The 20,095-nt window shown below is 38.2% G+C and overlaps 1 protein-coding gene across 5 annotated transcripts in view; it reads left to right on the forward strand.

Moving 5' to 3' along the window:
- Nucleotides 1-12,001: 12,001 nt before the first annotated feature.
- The window catches only part of LOC306873565 (zinc finger protein 827-like), an 82,458-nt gene continuing 74,364 nt past the window's right edge, over nucleotides 12,002-20,095 (forward strand). For all 5 annotated transcript variants that reach the window (XM_079422956.1, XM_079422957.1, XM_079422960.1 and 2 more), the window contains exon 1: nucleotides 12,002-12,286. In XM_079422956.1, coding sequence (XP_079279082.1) covers nucleotides 12,244-12,286 — 43 coding nt within the window. In that variant the 5' untranslated portion in view covers nucleotides 12,002-12,243. The remainder of the gene's footprint in view (nucleotides 12,287-20,095) is intronic.

A 20,095-nucleotide genomic window follows, 5' to 3' on the forward strand; every position in this document is an offset into this window, starting at 1 on the left:
AAGAGAAATGCTTCAGGAAGTAACAGAGGAAAACAGCTCAGCACAACGTCTGACATTAATTTCTTTATTCTCTTTGCAGGAATGGCATTTTACAGAACATTCCTGAGGCACGTCTGATGCCTCAATAAATCTGCCCCAGTCTCTCTCTCTCTCCCTTAGCTTGTCTCAGTGGAATGTCAGCTGGCAAGTGCCCAGACATTGAGACTTAGCCTTTCAGAACGTGCCAGTCTCACCCAAGCTTCAGAAGTGGGCAAGCACAGAAGCAGCAGTCCCCTTATAAAAGCGCTTGTCCAGCAGGGCTCACGGCTCACTGAACCACTGATCACCAAATCCTCTGACCTGCCGTTAACCCGCTGGACTCAGAGCGACAGTGACAGAAGAGGCTGTCATGGTGAAGACCTACAGAGAGACTACCGAGACCTACGGAGATGATATGATGTTAGAATGCATCGTGCATCATCATTTACATGAGGTTATATTTGAACATGATGTCCCTGCAATACCACATGCCACAACAACATAGGAAAATTAGTTTTGATAACACTGAAAATGACAAGGTTTTTGAAATAGTTCACCTAAAATTCTGTCGGTATTTATTTTACACCCTTGTGTCATATCAAACCCGTTCTTTTTCCTGTTGTTTCTTTTTTTTGTGACGAACTGCGCTATCAAAAATTTAGAAAATACAGTTAATATATTCAAAAGATAAAAAGCTGCATAAAATCATCATAAAAGTGAATTCTACATTTTATTTCAAATCTTCTGAAACAAGGAGGTAACACTTTAGTTTAGGGACCAATTCTCACTATTAACTAGTTGCTTATTAGCATGACTATTAATAACATATTGGCTACTTATAAAGCACATATTCTACATGACCATATTCTACATCCCTAATCCGACCCGATACCTAAACTTAACAACCACCTATTAACTATTAATAAGCAGCAAATTAGTAGTTTGAGGCAAAAGTCGTAGTTAATGGTTTGCTTGTTAACCACAGCGATAATTGAACCTTAAAATAAAGTGTGACCTAATATTTTTCAGTGATATAAATATTTGTGATATCTCTCATTGGCATATAAATGATGAATAGTAGCAATTTGATTTGTATAGGAATCATTTTTAAATGATTTAGTGGAATGATTCTGTCTGAATGATTCATTCATAAATCAGATTGATGAATTTCTGAAGTAATATGAATTTTAATGATACTTTAACATGATTTAGTGTCCTTTTTGAAACTGGAAATTCTCAGGTCTCATTCGTTGTAATTATTCTTATTATAAAGGAAAAGTGGAGCCAGTAGATCTTCAAAAATTTCTCCTTTCATGTTCCACAAAAAAATCAAATGCCAAAAAGGTTTGAAATGTAATGTCATTTTAATTTTTGTGTGAACTATTCCTTTAAATTTTGCTTTAAACCATTTATTATCTATGGTATAGCGTGTCCATCTGCTGATGCAATATTTGTCCCGCTTGGTGGAATATCATGTGCAATTCCCTCATGTTTTCTGGTTCGTTTTCATAGCTCATTTTCATGGTTCAGATGGTATTCATTTCAAATCCAGCACAACCAAATCTAAATTAAGAACTTCATGTTTATGCCGTTCAGCTGGCCATCTTTGATACCACATAAGCCAAGAGGAGCTGCCAGCACTTGGCTTTGTTGGTTTAATATTTTAATGTGTTTAATTATGACAGGACAGGCTCGATAACCTTCTGTGACGTTCAGGCAATTGTCAGCAAATGAATGAGATTACACGACAAACACTGAATGACAGCGCAACCCAGTCTTCCCGCCACTTATCTGATGGTAGCCTAGCAACAGATCCCTGACCTGGCATTGACCTCCACCTGATAAGGTCACCACCTGAAGTGTCTCTCATTGGTGGGCCATATGAAGAGGAGGAGGAGCCTAGACGAGAGGGAGAGAAAAAGGAAAGAAACAAAGGGAAATGGAGAGAGGGCAGAAATCCCATCAGAGACAAAGCCATAGCCACACAAAAGCGCAGAGGGCTCGTGTTACAGCGTGTGGATCAAAAGAGAACTGTAATCACCATAGGCTCCACCGATAGTATTTCCCATATGCAAAACAAGAACTGTCACTGACATATATAAAAGTGTTCGAAAAAAATAAGTCTGTAATTCAAACACAGCATGGATAGCACTGCAACTCATTACTAAAATGCTGTATGTTAGTTTGTTTGATAGAATGTCATGCCGGCGTTATTTTGCAAATACTATTAATTTTTAATTAATTAATTAATACTATTAACTAATTAATTTTATGTCATTTCAGCAGTACACTCCCTGTAAAGCCAAAGGGATGCAAGGATAGCAAATGCAAAAATAATTACCAGTAGAGAGCCTGCATTCAACTGCTAAATCACAATGTGTTTCATGGGCTGAGATTGTTCCCTGCTTCTTAATCATAGATGTGGATCTACAGCTGAGAGGTTTTCCAGCGTCCAATAATGTATTCAGAATGTATATAACAAGATTGATACAAACTGTTAGAAACAGAAATTTCTGAATTGAAATAAGTGATAGGAACTGTAGTGAGAACTGAAGATAAAGAGACACTTAAACTAAAATTCAACATAGACTTTGATAATGGTCTTATTGTGAACGATTAATCAGTGCATGGTATTATAGTATGAAAAAGTCTTGTCTTCAAGTCAACTTGCTCCACCTCGGAAACGACTTTATATGTTTGATGAGGTCACCTTGCCCTTTTATAACTCCAACATCATTTCATCAAGTTTTACTCAGAAATATGTCACATTACAAAAGTACAATGGGTTGTGAAACAGTGGTGAGTGGTAATTTTTTTTTAATACAAAACAGATGTCCATTTTCCTGCTTTATTTTCTTCGTAAGTTACCTGTTTCTAATATATTTTGCTACAACACAATGCAATAGCTTGGGTGAGCAGTTCAGGTACAGCTTTTCTAGCACATGAAATTGTCCACAGACCAACCAACCAATGAATACATGGACAAATGTCGACTATCTATAGATCTACTTATATTAAAGTTAATTTTAATAAGCAAACTCCCACACTAATTTTCTTACATGGCTTCCCGTTGTGAACACTGTTGATTTTAAAAACAGGTTTTAGAGATATTCCTACACTCTTAAAAATAAAGGTGCTTAAAAGGTTCTTCACAGCAATGCCATAGAAGAACCATTTTTGGTTCCACAAAGAACCATTCAGTCAAAGGTTCTTTAAAGAACCATCTTTTTCTTACCTTTTTATAATCTGAAGAACCTTCTTTCGCCACAAAGAACATTTTGTGAAACAGAAAGGTTCTTCAGATGTTAAAGGTTCTTAATGGAACCATTTAGACAAAAATTGTTCTTCTATGGCATTGTGAAGCACCTTTATTTTTAAGAGTGTAAATGCACATACACTATAAAAATTATTTTTAAGATATAACCATTTAAACAAAGTCAAATAATTTAAATAAAATTAAAACTACCACCTGACAGATACACTACAAACATACATTGTTTGTAGCACGTAATCAGTGATTTTTGGCCTGAGGTAAAATGTCTTCTTTGTGTGAGGGTCTGGCAACCTGAAAAAGTCTTTCAAGACAAAAGCATGAAATGCGGCACAGTAATCAAATAATTAAAGTATTCAAGGGTCGTACACTCCAAGGTAGAATAAATTGCTTTAATTGTCTTTTATAAAATTATTCTTGGTCACAGAGCTTTAAAGAGCAACAGGAATAGGTCAGGGGAAGGCCTTAGGCTCAATTAAAAGGTCTTTTTGAGATGGACAGTATTTTGATTAACTTAGTAACATGTGCTAGTGCTGGTGAATCCACAGTGAAATTTAATCAATCTGATTAGAATTATTATTTCTATAATAATAAAGAAATATTACTCAGAAATAATGTCCATATATCTCATTTAAAATATCAATAGCTGATCTTGCAGGTTCAGCTAAAGATATAAATGACCCTGTCTTGCTCTAAATGCTCTTTCAACCTGTCAACATATATGAAAAGGTCATCGTTTTTGACTGTTAGCACCAGCATGTAATATGCTAGAGGACTGAGGTAGCTGAGGGTCAAAGGCCAAGAAAAGGAGCTGACTCTGTCATACTTTTCAGGAGAGGAGGAGAAGAGGAGCTCTGGTCTTGAAGACTCATGTCATTCTTTAGGGTCATCAGTCATCAAGTACTTAAAGTTGCAGTTCATCCAAAAATAAAAAAATAGTCATAATTTACTCACGTTAATGTTGTTCTAAGCCAATATGTTTATCTTCAGAATACAAATGAAGATGTATTTAATATTCGCTCATCACTTTTGACTATCCATTTAAAGTCCACACAACCCAAGATCCAAGAAGCTCATATGACATAAGTAATCATAAGTAAATCCATATGAATCAAGCAGTTTAATCCAACAGGTTTAATTAAGCTTTTATTCACATATAACGACTGATCAATGCACAGACACGGACCACATCAAATATAGTCAATGGCAAATGTTCCTGGGTATTCAGACAAGCACATTTCAGCTTCCATTTACCATATTTGATGTGCTCTATGTGTGTGGAGCATTGTTTATATTTAAATAAAGCTTAAATAAATCTGTTCAAGTGATCATATCTCTGCAGAAGACTTAAATTAAACAGCTCAGTTCAGATTGATCACTTTTACAGTTCTTTATGAACTTTTTGAACCTTGAATGTTTTGGTTGCATGGACTTGGAGGGACAACGATGAAGCAAGAATTTTCTCAAATACAGTCAGGTCCATAAATATTGGGACATCGACACAATTCTAACATTTTTGGCTCTATACACCACCACAATGGATTTCAAATGAAACAAACAAGATGTGCTTCAACGGCAGACTGTCAGCTTTAATTTGAGGGTATTTACATCCAAATCAGGTGAATGGTGTAGGAATTACAACAGTTTGCATATGTGCCTCCCACTTGTTAAGGGACCAAAAGTAATGGGACAATTGGCTTCTCAGCTGTTCCATGGCCAGGTGTGTGTTATTCCCTCATTATCCCAATTACAATGAGCAGATAAAAGGTCCAGAGTTCATTTCAAGTGTGCTATTTGCATTTGGAATCTGTTGCTGTCAACTGTCAAGATGAGATCCAAAGAGCTGTCACTATCAGTGAAGCAAGCCATCATTAGGCTGAAAAAACAAAACAAACCCATCAGAGAGATAGCAAAAACATGTGGCCAAAACAACAGTTTGGAACATTCTTAAAAAGAAGGAATGCACCGGTGAGCTCAGCAACACCAAAAGACCCGGAAGACCACGGAAAACAACTGTGGTGGATGACCGAAGAATTCTTTCCCTGGTGAAGAAAACACCCTTCACAACAGTTGGCCAGATCAAGAACACTCTCCAGGAGGTAGGTGTATGTGTGTCAAAGTCAACAATCAAGAGAAGACTTCACCAGAGTGAATACAGAGGGTTCACCACAAGATGTAAACCATTGGTGAGCCTCAAAAACAGGAAGGCCAGATTAGAGTTTGTCAAACGACATCTAAAAAAGCCTTCACAGTTCTGGAACAACATCCCATGGACAGATGAGACCAAAATGCCCCAAGAACAAGCAGGAACTGAAGACGGTTGCAGTAGAGGCCTGGCAGAGCATCACCAGGGATGAAACCCAGCGTCTGGTGATGTCTATGCATTCCAGACTTCAGGCTGTGATTGACTGCAAAGGATTTGCAACCAAGTATTAAAAAGTGAAAGTTTGATTTATGATTATTATTCTGTCCCATTACTTTTGGTCCCTTAACAAGTGGGAGGCACATATGCAAACTGTTGTAATTCCTACACCGTTCACCTGATTTGGATGTAAATACCCTCAAATTAAAGCTGACAGTCTGCAGTTAAAGCACATCTTGTTCGTTTCATTTGAAATCCATTGTGGTGGTGTATAGAGCCAAAAATGTTAGAATTGTGTCGATGTCCCAATATTTATGGACCTGACTGTATATTTGTGTTCCAAAATGAAAATCGTATAGGTTTGGAACGACATGGGTGTACGATTGATGACTGAAGTTTCACTTTTTGGGTGAAGTTACCCTTTAACATAACCCAAATTAGAGTAAGTTGAGTCAAAACTAGTCAGCGGTTTTGAATATGGTCTGCAGGACGAGGAGAAGTAGCCTTTTTTGTGAGGTATCCCTTCCAGTGCAAAAGGTCACAGAGCAAGTGCAGGGGCAACCACCTGCTTCTGTCACACAGCTAGAAGAGAGAGAGTGAGAAGAGAGGGAAGGGGGACAGGTGGCATGCCGAGGACGAGCTTTCCACCGTAATATTCTCTCTATTTCAAAGGCAGTTTGAGTCAGAACAGACCAACAATTCTTCATCTTGAAACTTAAGACAGTGACTTAGAGCTGTGCATACCTTACACTCTAAATAGCTGATGTTAAATTGTAGTCAACAATATACTATGTTCACAGACTAATTAGGAAGAACTTCAATACAAGAAGAGATTACTAGTGTTAGATGTGTGAAAGACCCTGTGTCCCATGTGGCAATAATAGACAACCAGAAGCACGTGCCCTCTCAGATTTTAGAGGCAAGAGTATTTTGAATGCAACCTTGCAAAAAATTGCCTGTGATAATTAGGTTTCGCAATTAAGTAAAGAAGGATTGTTTTTAAAAAGTGCTCTGACAGAAATCACACATGTCTAAATATGGCCAAGTCATGCCTTAAGGGACGGTCACACTCACTGTTGATCGGCGAATTTTCGTGGCAAAATCCAGCCATGTCACTGTCAGTACGGATCAGTAGAAATCCAGGATCTGGAATATCGCATATTGCATTTTTGACATTCCTATGTGAATAAACCATTTGTATATCTTACAAAATGTATTGTACAAAAACTCAGTCCACTGTATAATTCAATTGCTAGCCAGAATATTTAATCATTTTAAATAAAAATAAATACTGAGGCTGAATGATTTTGCTATGGTTTTATGCAAATTCATATGCAAAATTGTGCTTATGTGACCACGACTTTACAAAAATCATTTACATTTAAAATTTCTGTATTAAACACAAAGTAAATGCTCTTTCCCATGCATGAAAAAAGGTTATCACTGGCATTTAAATTCATTTTAAATCCTGTACTGCTGAATTTTACATTTATTTCTGATTTGGGTTTGAAAGAGTTAAGGAATGGCTGATGAAATCCAATATTGTTTCATTAAATGAACCAAGGGTTCTGTTTATCAACCAATGTTTGAATTAACACCTTCTAATGGTGCAAAAATGTCCCTGCTGCCATGAAGCACAGGTCATCATATCCAAAAATATACAGCAATTACATTAAGATGAAATGTTTAGAGCAACGCTTATTTTATGGCTTCGTAAGTTTATGAATATGCAGTGGCAGAGGGCAATGAGAAACATTTTTAGTAACCACCCTAGTAGTTAAAAGTGATATTTACACTATTTGAGCTCTGTTATTCAAGCTTCCTCTCTCACCCGTCACACAATCCTGTCATGTCACTAGTCCTCTAATGACCTGCTCCACTCAGTGTTCCTAACACAATCTTGCAACATCCTAACAAAGAGGAAGAGGCTGCAACGAGTTGAAAAAGAGGTAACCCACACCACTATGCTTGGCCTCAGGGAGAGATATACCTCTTTATCCAACCTCCTTTATCCGCTACTGAAGCACCTGAAATTCATTTAGCTCACTAACAGCCTGCACTGCTGCAGGGAAGCCATTTTAATAAGTAGTAATAATGCCAACAGACAAAACGAGTTGCTTTCAAAGACCAGAAGAACAATCATACTTATCAATATCGCACAAGAAATATAATGAGATGGACAGTCTGGGGCTAATTATTATTTTTTTTGTAAGTAATTTTGCATGTTTAATAGCAAAATAGCATTCATATGCCATAAACTGCATTGCAGATGAACGTAAAATGATTCTATGAAAATATGAGAGCTTTGCATCTAAATGTAGCTGGGTAACACTTTAGTATAGGGACCAACTCTCACTATTAACTAGTTGCTTATTAGCATGCCTGTTAATAATATATTGGCTGTTTATTAGTACTTATAAAGCTCATATTCTGCATGACCATATTCTACATTACTAATACCTAAACTTAACAATTACTCTACTAACTACACTCACCGGCCACTTTATTAGGTACACCTGTTCAATTGCTTGGTAACACAAATTGCTAATCAGCCAGTCACATGGCAGCAACTCAATGCATTTAGGCATCTAGATGTGGTGAAGACGACTTGCTGAAGTTCAAACCGAGCATCAGAATGGGAAAGAAAGGGGATTTTAGTGACTTTGAACGTGGAATGTTTGTTGGTGCCAGACGGGCTGGTCTGAATATTTCAAAAACTGCTGATCTACTGGGATTTTCACGCACAACCATCTCTAGGGTTTACAGAGTATGGTCCGAATAAGAGAAAATATCCAGTGAGCGGCAGTTGTGTGGACAAAAATGCCTTGTTGATGTCAGAGGAGGATGGGCAGACTGGTTAGAGATGATAGAAAGGCAACAGTAACTCAAATAACCACTCGTTATAACCAAGGTATGCAGAATACCATCTCTGAACGCACAACACGTCGAACCCTGAAGCAGATGGACTACAGCAGCAGAAGACCACACCGGGTGCCGCTCCTGTCAGCTAAGAACAGGAAACGGAGGCTACAATTCGCACAGGCTCACCAAAATTAGACAATAGAAGATTGGAAAAACGTTGCCTGGTCTGATGAGTCTCGATTTCTGCTGCGACATTCAGATGGTAGGGTCAGAATCTGGCATAAAGAACATGAAAGCATGGATCCATCCTGCCTTGTCTCAACGGTTCAGGCTGGTGGTGATGGTGTAATGGTGTGGGGGATATTTTCTTGGTGCACTTTGGGCCCCTTAGTACCAATTGAGCATCGCTTAAACACCACAGCCTACCTGAGTATTGTTGCTGACCATGTCCATCCCTTTATGACTACAGTGTACCCATCTTCTGATGGCTACTTCCAGCAGGATAATGAAGCATGTCACAAAGCTCAAATCATCTCAGACTGGTTTCTTGAACATGACAATGAGTTCACTTTACTCCAGATCTCAATCCAATAGAGCACCTTTGGGATGTGGTGGAACAGGAGATTCGCATCATGGATGTGCAGCCAACAAATCTGCAGCAACTGTGTGATGCTATCATGTCAATATGGACCAAAATCTCTGAGGAATGTTTCCAACACCTTGTTGAATCTATGCCATAAAGAATTAAGGCAGTTCTGAAGGCAAAAGGGGGTCCAACCCGGTACTAACAAGGTGTACCTAATAAAGTGGCCGGTGAATGTATTAATAAGCAGCAAATTAAGAGTTGGTTAAGGCAAAAGTAACAGTTAATCGTTTGATAATAGCGAGAATTGGACCTTAAAATAAAGTGTGACCTATAACTGTTACATCCATTTAAATTACATTTCTTTCACAATACATATTATTTCAAAACATGTAGGCCTGCAGAAAATATGTTTCAGTGTTACAGTGTTTAGGAAGTATTCTGTTATCAGTCAGATATAAATGAGTCAAAAATAATGTACACAATAAAAAAAGTGTAAATTTAATAGCAAATTTAACAAATAATTACAAAGAAAAGGCAAGTAACGCACAGAAATAAACTGAAATTTTGAAGTAGAAAAACTGAAATAGTATTTTCTTGTAAAACATACGCTAATAATTTACTCTTAATAATGTAACTTCGGTATACTTTAATTTAGAGACCAATTCTCACTATTAAGTTGCTTATTAGCATGCCTATTATTATCACATTGGCTGTTTATTAGTAAAACTATGTTACTAACTATTAATAAGCAGCAAATTAGGAGTTTATTGAAGCAAAAGTCATAGTTAATGTTTTTTTAATGGTGAGAATTGGACCTTAAAATGAAGTTCGACTGTAACTTCTTTTACAGTGCATATAAAATACAACTATAATACATGTATTGACACAGTGAATGAACAGCCGTTACAACTTGTGAATGATTGCAATGTAAGGATACTTTTACAATATAAATACAATCTTTGACAGGTACAATATGTTGCTCCAAATTGTGGTTGAAATTGAATGAAATACATGTGGATTAAATTGAGGTCTGTGAGTAATTTGTAAAGCAACGCTGCAGTGTGAATAAAAGGGTAAAGGTATCAAATGGAAACAGATATGTCAGTGGAAACGGCCTCCTTTCTTTCGCAGATGTTTGTCACTGTCAGGTTCAGTTGATACAGTGCCCATCAAAACATGATGTCTGTTAGGTGACCTTTAGGTTGCTACCAAGTGTGAGGTCATGCTGCTGTTGCCATGACTACTATCAGCAGATTGTCTGCTTGCACGCATTACCTCAGCTGCCTGGCATCGGCGGGGTTACAGAACAGACCGTGACCTTGCCATGGAGACTAAACTAATCTTAAACAATAACAAGCAGCGCACACACATGCAAGGGAGATTTTGTAAGATTACCATAAAACATGTTTCCTAATATCACACATCAAATATATCAGCTGAGGATATAAGGGAATGACACAAAGAATTTAATAAGGGAAACATAATACTGGACTCCTATGAAAGGAATTGGTGTTTTTTACTATGGTACATATGTAAACGCTACCAGCGATGTCCAAAAGTGTTCGGTATACAGCTTCTCTGTGGACTTGAAGGGGTGACAATGAGAGAGAGGAATGGTGAGGAAGCCATATTCTAATGAGCGAGCTACAAAGTGTGTGTCAGTCACCTGTGCAGAGGCGAAGTGGGCTAATTTGAGCCTGTGCTAATTGCCACGGTAACGAGCTGCACGTGTGGACGGTTGCGAGGAGGATGGCAGCATGGCATGAGGGAGGATACAGTCCTTCTAACACCAAAGAGGTGTGAAAGAACGAACTTGTCCAACAGCATGCAGCCTGCTGGAGTCCAGCCCTGAGTGGGGAACAGCCGGCAGATTCAGTGCTATGCATAGAACAGAGTACTGTGTGTGTGTGTGTTTGTGTGTGTGGGGGGTGGAGGGGGATCTGTTAATCACATTATACCATCATCATATACTAAAGAGTCATAATTTTTTTTTTTTTATTTTACAGTAAAAATAAAAGACATTATATCAATAACTAACACGTTACAATAAGGTCCCATTAGATAAATGCATTTTCTAACATTAAATAATAATGGGCAATTCATTAGTTACAGTGTTTATTAATATTTTTAATGTTAGTTAATAATGATAATAATAATAAAACGGGTCATTCTTAGTTCAGGTTAGCTCAAGTCCATTGAATAATATTAACAGATATATAATAATAAATAATATATAATAATGTTAAATGAACGTTAATAATAATAATAATTTCCATTGTTATTTCTGGTTAACTAAGTAACTAATGTTAATAAATGAAGCATTATTGTAAAGCGCTATGGAATAATCTGTGTATATTGCAGTATAACAATAATAATGCAATATTTAAATGAGAAAGTATGATAATTGTAAATTTTGTAACACTTTACAATAAGGTCCCAGGTTAATTAATTCATTAACTAATATGAACTGCAGTGACTTCGGGGTTTCTGTCAACTCAGATTCAAACATTTCTCAAAAAAAAAAAACATTTATAAAAAAATTTATCATTTATAAAAAAATAAATAATAATAATAATAATAATATATATATATATATATATATATTTTTATTAATTTTAAACCCATTGTCTCTTTATATAATTAAATTATGTTCATCAAAGTTTTTTTTGTGTGTGTGTGAAAAAATTGTTTTTCAAGCCATTTAAATATGCATTAGTCAGAATCCATTTTCTATACGAAAATAAAAAAAATCCTCCGTGGTCAGTCAAGTATACACCCTGAAAGCTTGGGGGCACCTTCCCTTTCTCGTTGCTCTGTCGGGAGAGCGAGCGAGCGAGCGTGTGTGTGTGTGTGTGCGCGCGAGTGTGTGTGTGAGCTCTGCTGTTGCTGCCCTTTGATCCCTGCATTAGTGTTAGTTAGGGGCTCGGAGACACACACTTACAGAGAGCAGCCATAGTCAAGACACGGCAACAACAACAGCACCTCCTCCTCTACTCTTCCCTGTTCCCAACAATACACTTAACCGAGGACAGCCAGGTGCACGACAAGTCCCTGCCATCAGGCTCCCTCGCAAAATTTCAATGGGAAAAGACCTTTTTTCTTCTTATCCCTAAACAAGAAGGAGAATGTGATAAAAGGGGGAAAATGCCAAGGAGGAAACAGGAGCAACCCAAGCGCCTGCCTTCACGTAAGTCGTTTTCTCATTCGGCGCGATTTTAGAGCGTCTCCGTGTGTTTTGCGCAGTAGTTTAGGGTTAAAGAGGTGAAACAGACAAAGGCACGGCGGAGGTTATTTCTCCTTTTTTAGGTCTGTGCTAGGCAGCCATGTTGGCGATGAGGGGCTAGCGGAGCGAGTGCACTAGCGGTGCCTTTAATTGCAGATAATCGATAAAGGTCCCTTTCCGCCTAAAGGTTGCGGCCAGGAAAGCTCGCGTTATCGCCGCTTATTTGGCGCTTATGGCCGCGCGTCTTTTCTTATATGTGTCCGTGCGAGCGAGGCAGAGACGCGCGGAAGGGAAAGGGGAGGATCTGGCCGCAATAAAATGAAGGGTCAGTCGGATCAGACCGAGAGCCAGACCCAGCCTTCCATCCGTGCCCCTGCCTTTACTTAGCTCCAGCGCTATCTAGCAGCGGTCCGCAACTTACAAAATGCGTCCTAAAACACGGTCTCACAACTTTCCGCCTTCCGCGGTCGTGTGTGTATGTGTGCGCGACTTTTTCTTTCGTTTGTCGAGCGGGATTTTTTTAAGCTGAGGTATTTTATTCCACCCCTCCCCAGTTCAGGGGGGTTCATGTCTGCAGGCTGCCCGTGTCAAAGCCATGGTCGGTCACCTGAAGTTCAGGGTTTTTTCCTTCCTCATGCAGCCATTCATTGCAGACGATCTGCGATCAATAACGCACAAAAGGCGAAACGCGTTTTTCTCTGTCGCTTCGGAGCTCGTGCGACGGGAATCTTACGGCTCGCGCTGCTTCGCACGGGTTACGCCTGGAATTACTAATCACGAAATTTGTTCATTTGACCCTGTGTAGCTGGATGTTAACATTGTGCTTTTATCAGCTCGCTAATAACGGCTGCAGTGGCATGTGCCGGCCGCTAGAGGGGACATGATGTGGAGTGTGGAAAACATCGATCAGAGGCACGGTGGCGCTTTAAATGCACGAAAGCAAGCGCTCGTAATGCATCTTTGTGCATGTTGCCGTTCAAAAGCGGAACGGCGCCTTTTGGGACTTTTTTGAAAGTCTGAGACACTCTTTAGCGGCTCTCTGGAATCTCCTGCCTGTGTTCTAGAGGCATTACGTTGTGCAGTGTTTTCATCATAATGGCAAACGAGTTTGTTTACATCCACTGAACTTGTCACAGTCATGTCTACTCGATTTTCTTCATCAGTAATGCAGTTCAAAGTTTTCACTTTTGACTTCAAAATAAAGCAAATTTAACTTTTTGGTGGGTTTAATCAATTATTTTAAAGTTGGCTATAACAAAATGTAGAAGGCAGTTATGTTAGATTGAGTTTTATGAAATTTTGTGAGACATTTCTTAATAGAAACTCAGGATATGGTATATAAAGCTCAATATTATAATGACAGTTTATTAAATGCTAATTTCTTTCAGTCATGGTTGTTTATGAACTACTTAATATCTACTGTAATTTGTCCCACCTCTGATTACTGCTATATCAAAATCACCCGCTCAGCATAATCTGGCCTGAAGTTTGGTGGCGCTCCACACAGCCCTGATGTCACGTTTCATTACGTTTTTGTGTTGATTGTGCTTTGACACCTGTGAGCAGAGGCAGATGCACGACTGTTGATCGAAATATATCTCATCTGCTCTTGATTACTATATACTGCCTTGAAAAGTTAAAAATACGAGTCCAGGACAGTGGAATTTGTTTGTTTGCTCTTTCAGAAAGTAATGTGCCAGGCATCTACTGTTTTTTTTCTTTTGGGTGAACGCTTTTATGTAAAGGCTATGTCATAATCTTTTGCAACTGTATCTTTCACTTCCTTTTCTTGAGAATACATATCTGAGTTCAGGAGCGCTTGCGTCACGATGTGCAAGAGGGCATTAGGGCCTTGATACAGTCAGATGATCTTCTTGACAGTTAAATATGACCTTTGGCTTTAATGCTACAATGAAAACCACTGGGATTACAAAAGCACGGCCTTTATAACACTGTTGCACACTCCAGAATTCATATATTTTGTTCAAACCGCAGGTCACAGTTCAGCAAACTTTCAGTAAATTAATCGCAAAAAGGAACCTAGGTTAAAATGTTCCCATCTCATTAAGCTGTTTTCCTCAGATTTCTGCTCTGAGGTGTGGAGGTCGACTGAGGTTACCTCTTTTTCTGCTGTTCTTTGTCTTACTCGCAGGCCTCCATTTTGTGCAAGTACATAGCCCGTATCATTCTTTCACCCTGACCTTTGCCATCAGCTAAAATGTCTCCCTATGGGAGCCGGCCATTTCCATTATACACACATGATCTTTAAGGTTATCTGCATTTGCAAATGGAGGAATTGGAGCATTGCACGGATTTCAGCTCTCCATTACAGACTGATGGCAGAGTGTGTACGACTGGGTGGCTCTCCACCTTACCGTAATGGTGGGTCACTGGCTCCTTTCCACTCATCTATGATTATAATGACCTTGGCTGGGTTTGGGCTTGAAAACATTGGATTAAGGGGAAAGGAAAATGAGGGGAGGTTTCCATTTCGCTCTTGGCATCTGATTTGTAGGGAAATTCTGCCAAGAATACCCCCTCCTCTTCCTCCTCCTCCTCTTTCTTCCCCCTGCCCCACCAACTTGTCTGCCCGTTTGAGCTCAAGCGAATAATGATACACAGGCTTTCCTCTCAGAAATGAATTAAAGGGCAGGGGAAGGGTGGTGGATGCTCTCCTGAACAAGTGCTTACACAGAAAGGGGCTTCAGCCAGGCATACTGAACCAGAACATTTAGATTAATTTGGCTAGCTGGATTGCCTGGCTTTCATTACAGGTGTAGTCTAGCTGCGAGTGCTCAGTCAAAGGCGCTGTGGTGACATAATAAAGACAATTTTTGTACGGCTCGATGATTGTAAGGGACTAGGCTCATCATGTGTAATGTATTATTAAAGATGGTGCATCTTTAAAATGGCAAGCCACGAAGTAGCCTGCTTTCGCCTGTGAAAGCACTGAATCAGACACACTGTCTTGAAGCCAGGCTCAGGGCTCAACAGTAAGGATGGGAAGGATCGCTTGCTCTATTGAGTCTGCGCTGTATCTATCTGTACATATTTTGATTTTTACTCCTTGCAAATGTATACATGTGCTTTTTTTGTAATATTTGGTTGTGAACTGTGTGTGTGTCTACGTTTTAAATTTGTTAGCCATGTAAAATTATCTTACTGGCTTAATACGCATGAGGGAAATTATAAGTATGATTTGGATTGTCTTGGCGGTGCCAGAAAAAAAGGGTTGAAAGTTACAAGCAATGTAAGAATTTTTGTTGTTTCTTGGGTGATCATATTAATTACATAATTGTTACACAACTATTATTATCATCCAGTTATTACTGAGAAATTGTCTTCTTTTTAATTCAATTTTAATAAGTGTGAAAAATGTGTAAAATATTTTAAATCATTTTAAAGTAAATATAATTTTATTTTATTTTAAAATTTTAAGTGTGAATACATTAGCCTATTATTTAAAAGTTAGGGGTCCATTTTTTTTTAAAGAAATTAATACTTTTATTCAGCAAGGATGCATCAAATTGATTAAAACCTAAGTACCAAAAAATTCTATATCAAGCAAGTAAATGCATTTTTCTTTACTTTACATTAAAGAATAATGAAAAACATTTATCGTGGTGTCCACTAAAAATATTAAGTAGCACAACTGTTTTCAATTGATAATAATAAGAAATGTTTCTTGAGCAGCAAGTCAGCATATTAGAATGATTTCTGAAGGATCAGAACACTCAAGACTGGAGTAATGGCTTCTGGAAATTCAGCTTTGTCATTATATGTGACCCTGGACCACAAAACCAGTCATAAGGGTCATTTTTAAAAACAAAATTGAGATTTAGACATCATCTGAATAAATCAAAGCTGAATAAATAAGCTTTCCATTGATGTATGGTTTGTTATGATTGGACAATATTTGGCCGTGATACAACTATCTGGAATTTGAGGAATTTGAAAAACAAAATCTAAATATTGAGAAAGTCGCCTTTAAAGTTGTCCAAAATAAGTTCTGAGCAATGCATATTACTATATCAAAAATTAAGTTTTGATATAGTTATGGTAGGAAATTTACTAAATATCTTCATTTTTGGCATAAAAGAAAAATCGATAATTTTGAGCCACACAATGTATTGTTGGCTATTGCTACAAATATACCTGTGCTACATATGACTGGTTTTTGTGGTCCAGGGTCACATATGAATAAATGACATTTTAGAATATATTACAGTGAAAACATTAGCAGGGCCAGCAGACAAAAAAAAACAAAACCTTACTGTTGTGCTCTGAACCTGTCCATCGATCCTTCTAAGCCTGTAATTAATCAACATGCTCACTTAGTAATATTTTTCCTATCTATTGGACACACCTTGTTTCCGTATGCTTCATGAAGCACTACAGCCAGAGTCTGCACACAATGTTTCACCCACCCGAGTCTCAATCAAAGACTGCATGGATTAAAAGTGCCTGAGCTGGGTAACGATTTTCCGCATGTTGACAAGTCACAACATGGAGATCTACAGCTCGGAGTGGCTGCCCAGCACTGAGTAATAACCAGCTCATAGCAGGCATTCTGTTGGCAGTGGTTCATAAGGAACAGCTCGCTGGTTCAGCTGGGGAAAGGATAGGGGCAGCTGCTGGAGAGCTCCAGGCACTTTCCTGTGTTGTTGTACCACACAAGTGCATCCATCCCCTCCAGGACAGACCTTTAACAGGCTGCTGGGCCACACCGCACAAGGGATCGGACAGACAGGTCTGACACAGGCCTGGGCTGCAGAGCTATGCCAAACTGTGGTTTGATTTATGAGTCAGTACTCTGGGTCTGTCTTAAGATGAGATGAGGCTTACTGGGCAGAATCAAAGTCCAGTCTGTTCACTTGACAGAGAATGAGAAGAGGCAAGCCGCTGTCAGTTTTTAAAACTGGATTTGAATTGTCATATTTTAGAGAAGGCCTTGGAAGTGGGGAGGTCAATAATACCTGGACAAAGCTATACGTTAGCATTCCCATTCATCTGAATGACAGTTGCTTGGCTGGCTTGTGACTCCTCTGTACTCGACCTGCTTGCTGCCCTCTTTGCTCATTGTGGTTCAAGGCCACACGTTTTTGGAGCCAGTTGCCTGAGTGGTAAATACCACGTGCCTAGTCACTATAGAGCCACAGAAAAATGACAACAAAAATCATGTTAAGATTGCTTTGTCAAATACTGACACATATGATTTGTAACATGACAAATATGTAACCTCCCATATGTTGCTGCTGCTGTTTAGATATCAAGGCAAAAGGAGCATTAGGACTTTACATTCACACTGGTTTTTGAACCCTATTCAAGCTTATTATATTATATTGTATTATATTATATTATATTATATTATAAGGCAACATGAATATTAAAATTAATGTTGATTACAATAATAAATGCAATTAAATATGCAATAATTTCCATACATTTCCTGAACAGAAATCTGAACATTGGATAAAGACAAGTTAAAAATATTTGTTTGATTTATTTGACATATTCAAGTTGAAGGTTTTTACAGAGGAAATTTTGGATATCTCTTTATATCTCTTCATAAATCAGAAAATACTGTCAACAACCAGAAAAAAAAAAAAGTTTTCAACATGAATAATAAAATGTTGTATAAAACCAGGCAAACGTAGAAGTTTGAAGAAATCTCTCGGTAAAAACCTTCAGAATATAGATAAGAATTAAACTGGAAATTCTGCCGTATGTACTGTAAGTGCTGCTGAAGCAGAAATTTCTGACTCATTTTGAAAAAGCAGTCTTTTAATATATCTACTGTAATTAAAAGCTACAGATGCAAATAGATAAAATGCAATAAAATAAACACTATTTAGGGCCCAAGCACTAATGGTGTGAGGACTCTCTTGGAATTGCTCTGTTTATTTAGATGTTGTTTTTTTTCCACTAGTTTGAAACAACACATTATGTCAAGCCAAATAGCCCAAAATTAGACTTTAATAGTAAAATATTTTTGTCTTAAATTCTTCACTGACACAGAACCCTTTAAAGTCTTGAAAACTCTGAAGTCTTTATTTTGTCTAGTTGACAGTAGTTTTAATACATTTCTCATTACTTTGTGTGAAGTGCGCACATGCTGTGAACTGTGCTGAGCTTGAGCGCCACACGTGCTCCATGTGTACTAGAAGAACAGACAGAATAGAGTGCACTTTATTCATTTTCAATCACACAGTGCATACAGACTATAAACAGACTTTTTTTGCTGTTTTTAGTCATTGATTATTTTGATTCACTTGCAGCCAAAATTTTGACCTCTTGATTAGAAGTTCCTTAAAGCCGTGAGGTTGGTTACACCGGTTTCTTTTTCAAACCAAGCGAAGTTAAGTAGAATGGAATGGATTGTTTTTGTTTTCTTTCTCCACCTTGAAATGGACTCCAGATGGCAACCATTATTGAGTGCGTTCAGCTTTAATAGATTGTCCCCAGTCCTGATCAGTTTTGTTGCCATAATGGCTACTTGATGTTGGTTTTTTTTTTGTTGTGATTGGGGAGGCTGATTCCACACCAACAAAGTAGCGCCAAAAATGCCAAGTTTGACTCAACTAGACAATTTGCTCTCACAATTATGCAGCGATCATAATCATAGTAATTACACAACAATAATAACGATGGTAATTACTATCATTGTCATCATTAGCATCAAGAGACATTGGGACACCAATGTAGTTTCAAAACGGAAGCGGTTACATTTATATTCTTGTCAGGATTCCGTTGAGCTCGGTATGCCAGGGTTAAATGCGAAAAGTGTGTATATATAATCAAAACTCAGTCAAATTCCATTTTCCTCCAATCCCAAGATAGTGTGCTTGAAGAGGGTTTGAAATTTGGGTATTCTCTAAACACAAGGCTAACTTCGCCTCTGTCACGTCTCTAAGATAGACTGCACTGTCCAGCGCAGAGAACATGAGCATGTTAATGAGTTTAACTAGCAGACTAGCAGCTGTGCTCCAAGGGTTTTTCTGGAGACGGGGCTGTTTTATAGCTGAGAAGATTAAAAGTGCCAGGAAGAAAACAGACACAGAGTAGTGGCACACTGAGGTATTGACAGCCCCCAAGGGAAACGGTATATCATCGGCAAGTGTAGAGGTGTTTGGCTGCTTTACAAAGGCGAGATATTATATTCATGATGTGAAGTCATCTCTGTGAAAGCTATTGTCACTATGTCTTATGCTGATTTACGAGGCTTAAAACGTAGGTGAGTGTCTGAGACCTGCTCAGCCCCTCGTGTAAAAAATGTCCTTCGCATTTGCAGATGGCTTCGCAGTATGTTTGATTACTCCCAACCTTGATGCAAAGCTCCGGTATTCATGTTTAGTTGTTGCGACGAGGTCGCTAGCTGTTTAGAATTGGTCTGGGGAGTCTACTTGGATGTTGGTGGGGGGCTATAAAGATTTACACGTTCTTTCACTGTTAAACCTTGTTACACATTCTATACTAATGCTCTGAGTGAATGGACGGTACAGCCATGGTGGCTAAAAATCTGGGTTGGCAAATGAACACTGTTAGAAAAAAAAAGTGCAAAAATTGGAACTTTACAGGTACAACAAAATGTCACTGGGATGGTATCCTCGAAGTTAAATAAAAGCATCAGACATGACAGGTTTTTTCATTTCAACTGTATATAGCTTGTACTCACTGAAAATAAACAATGTTCCTCCAGTGCTAAGTAAAAACAATACACGACTGAGACTGAACTAGATTAGATTAAATAAACTAAAAGAACTACTATAATGA

This window comes from Barbus barbus (genome assembly GCF_936440315.1).
Source record: "Barbus barbus genome assembly, chromosome: 8".
NCBI classification, from domain to species: Eukaryota; Metazoa; Chordata; class Actinopteri; order Cypriniformes; family Cyprinidae; genus Barbus; species Barbus barbus.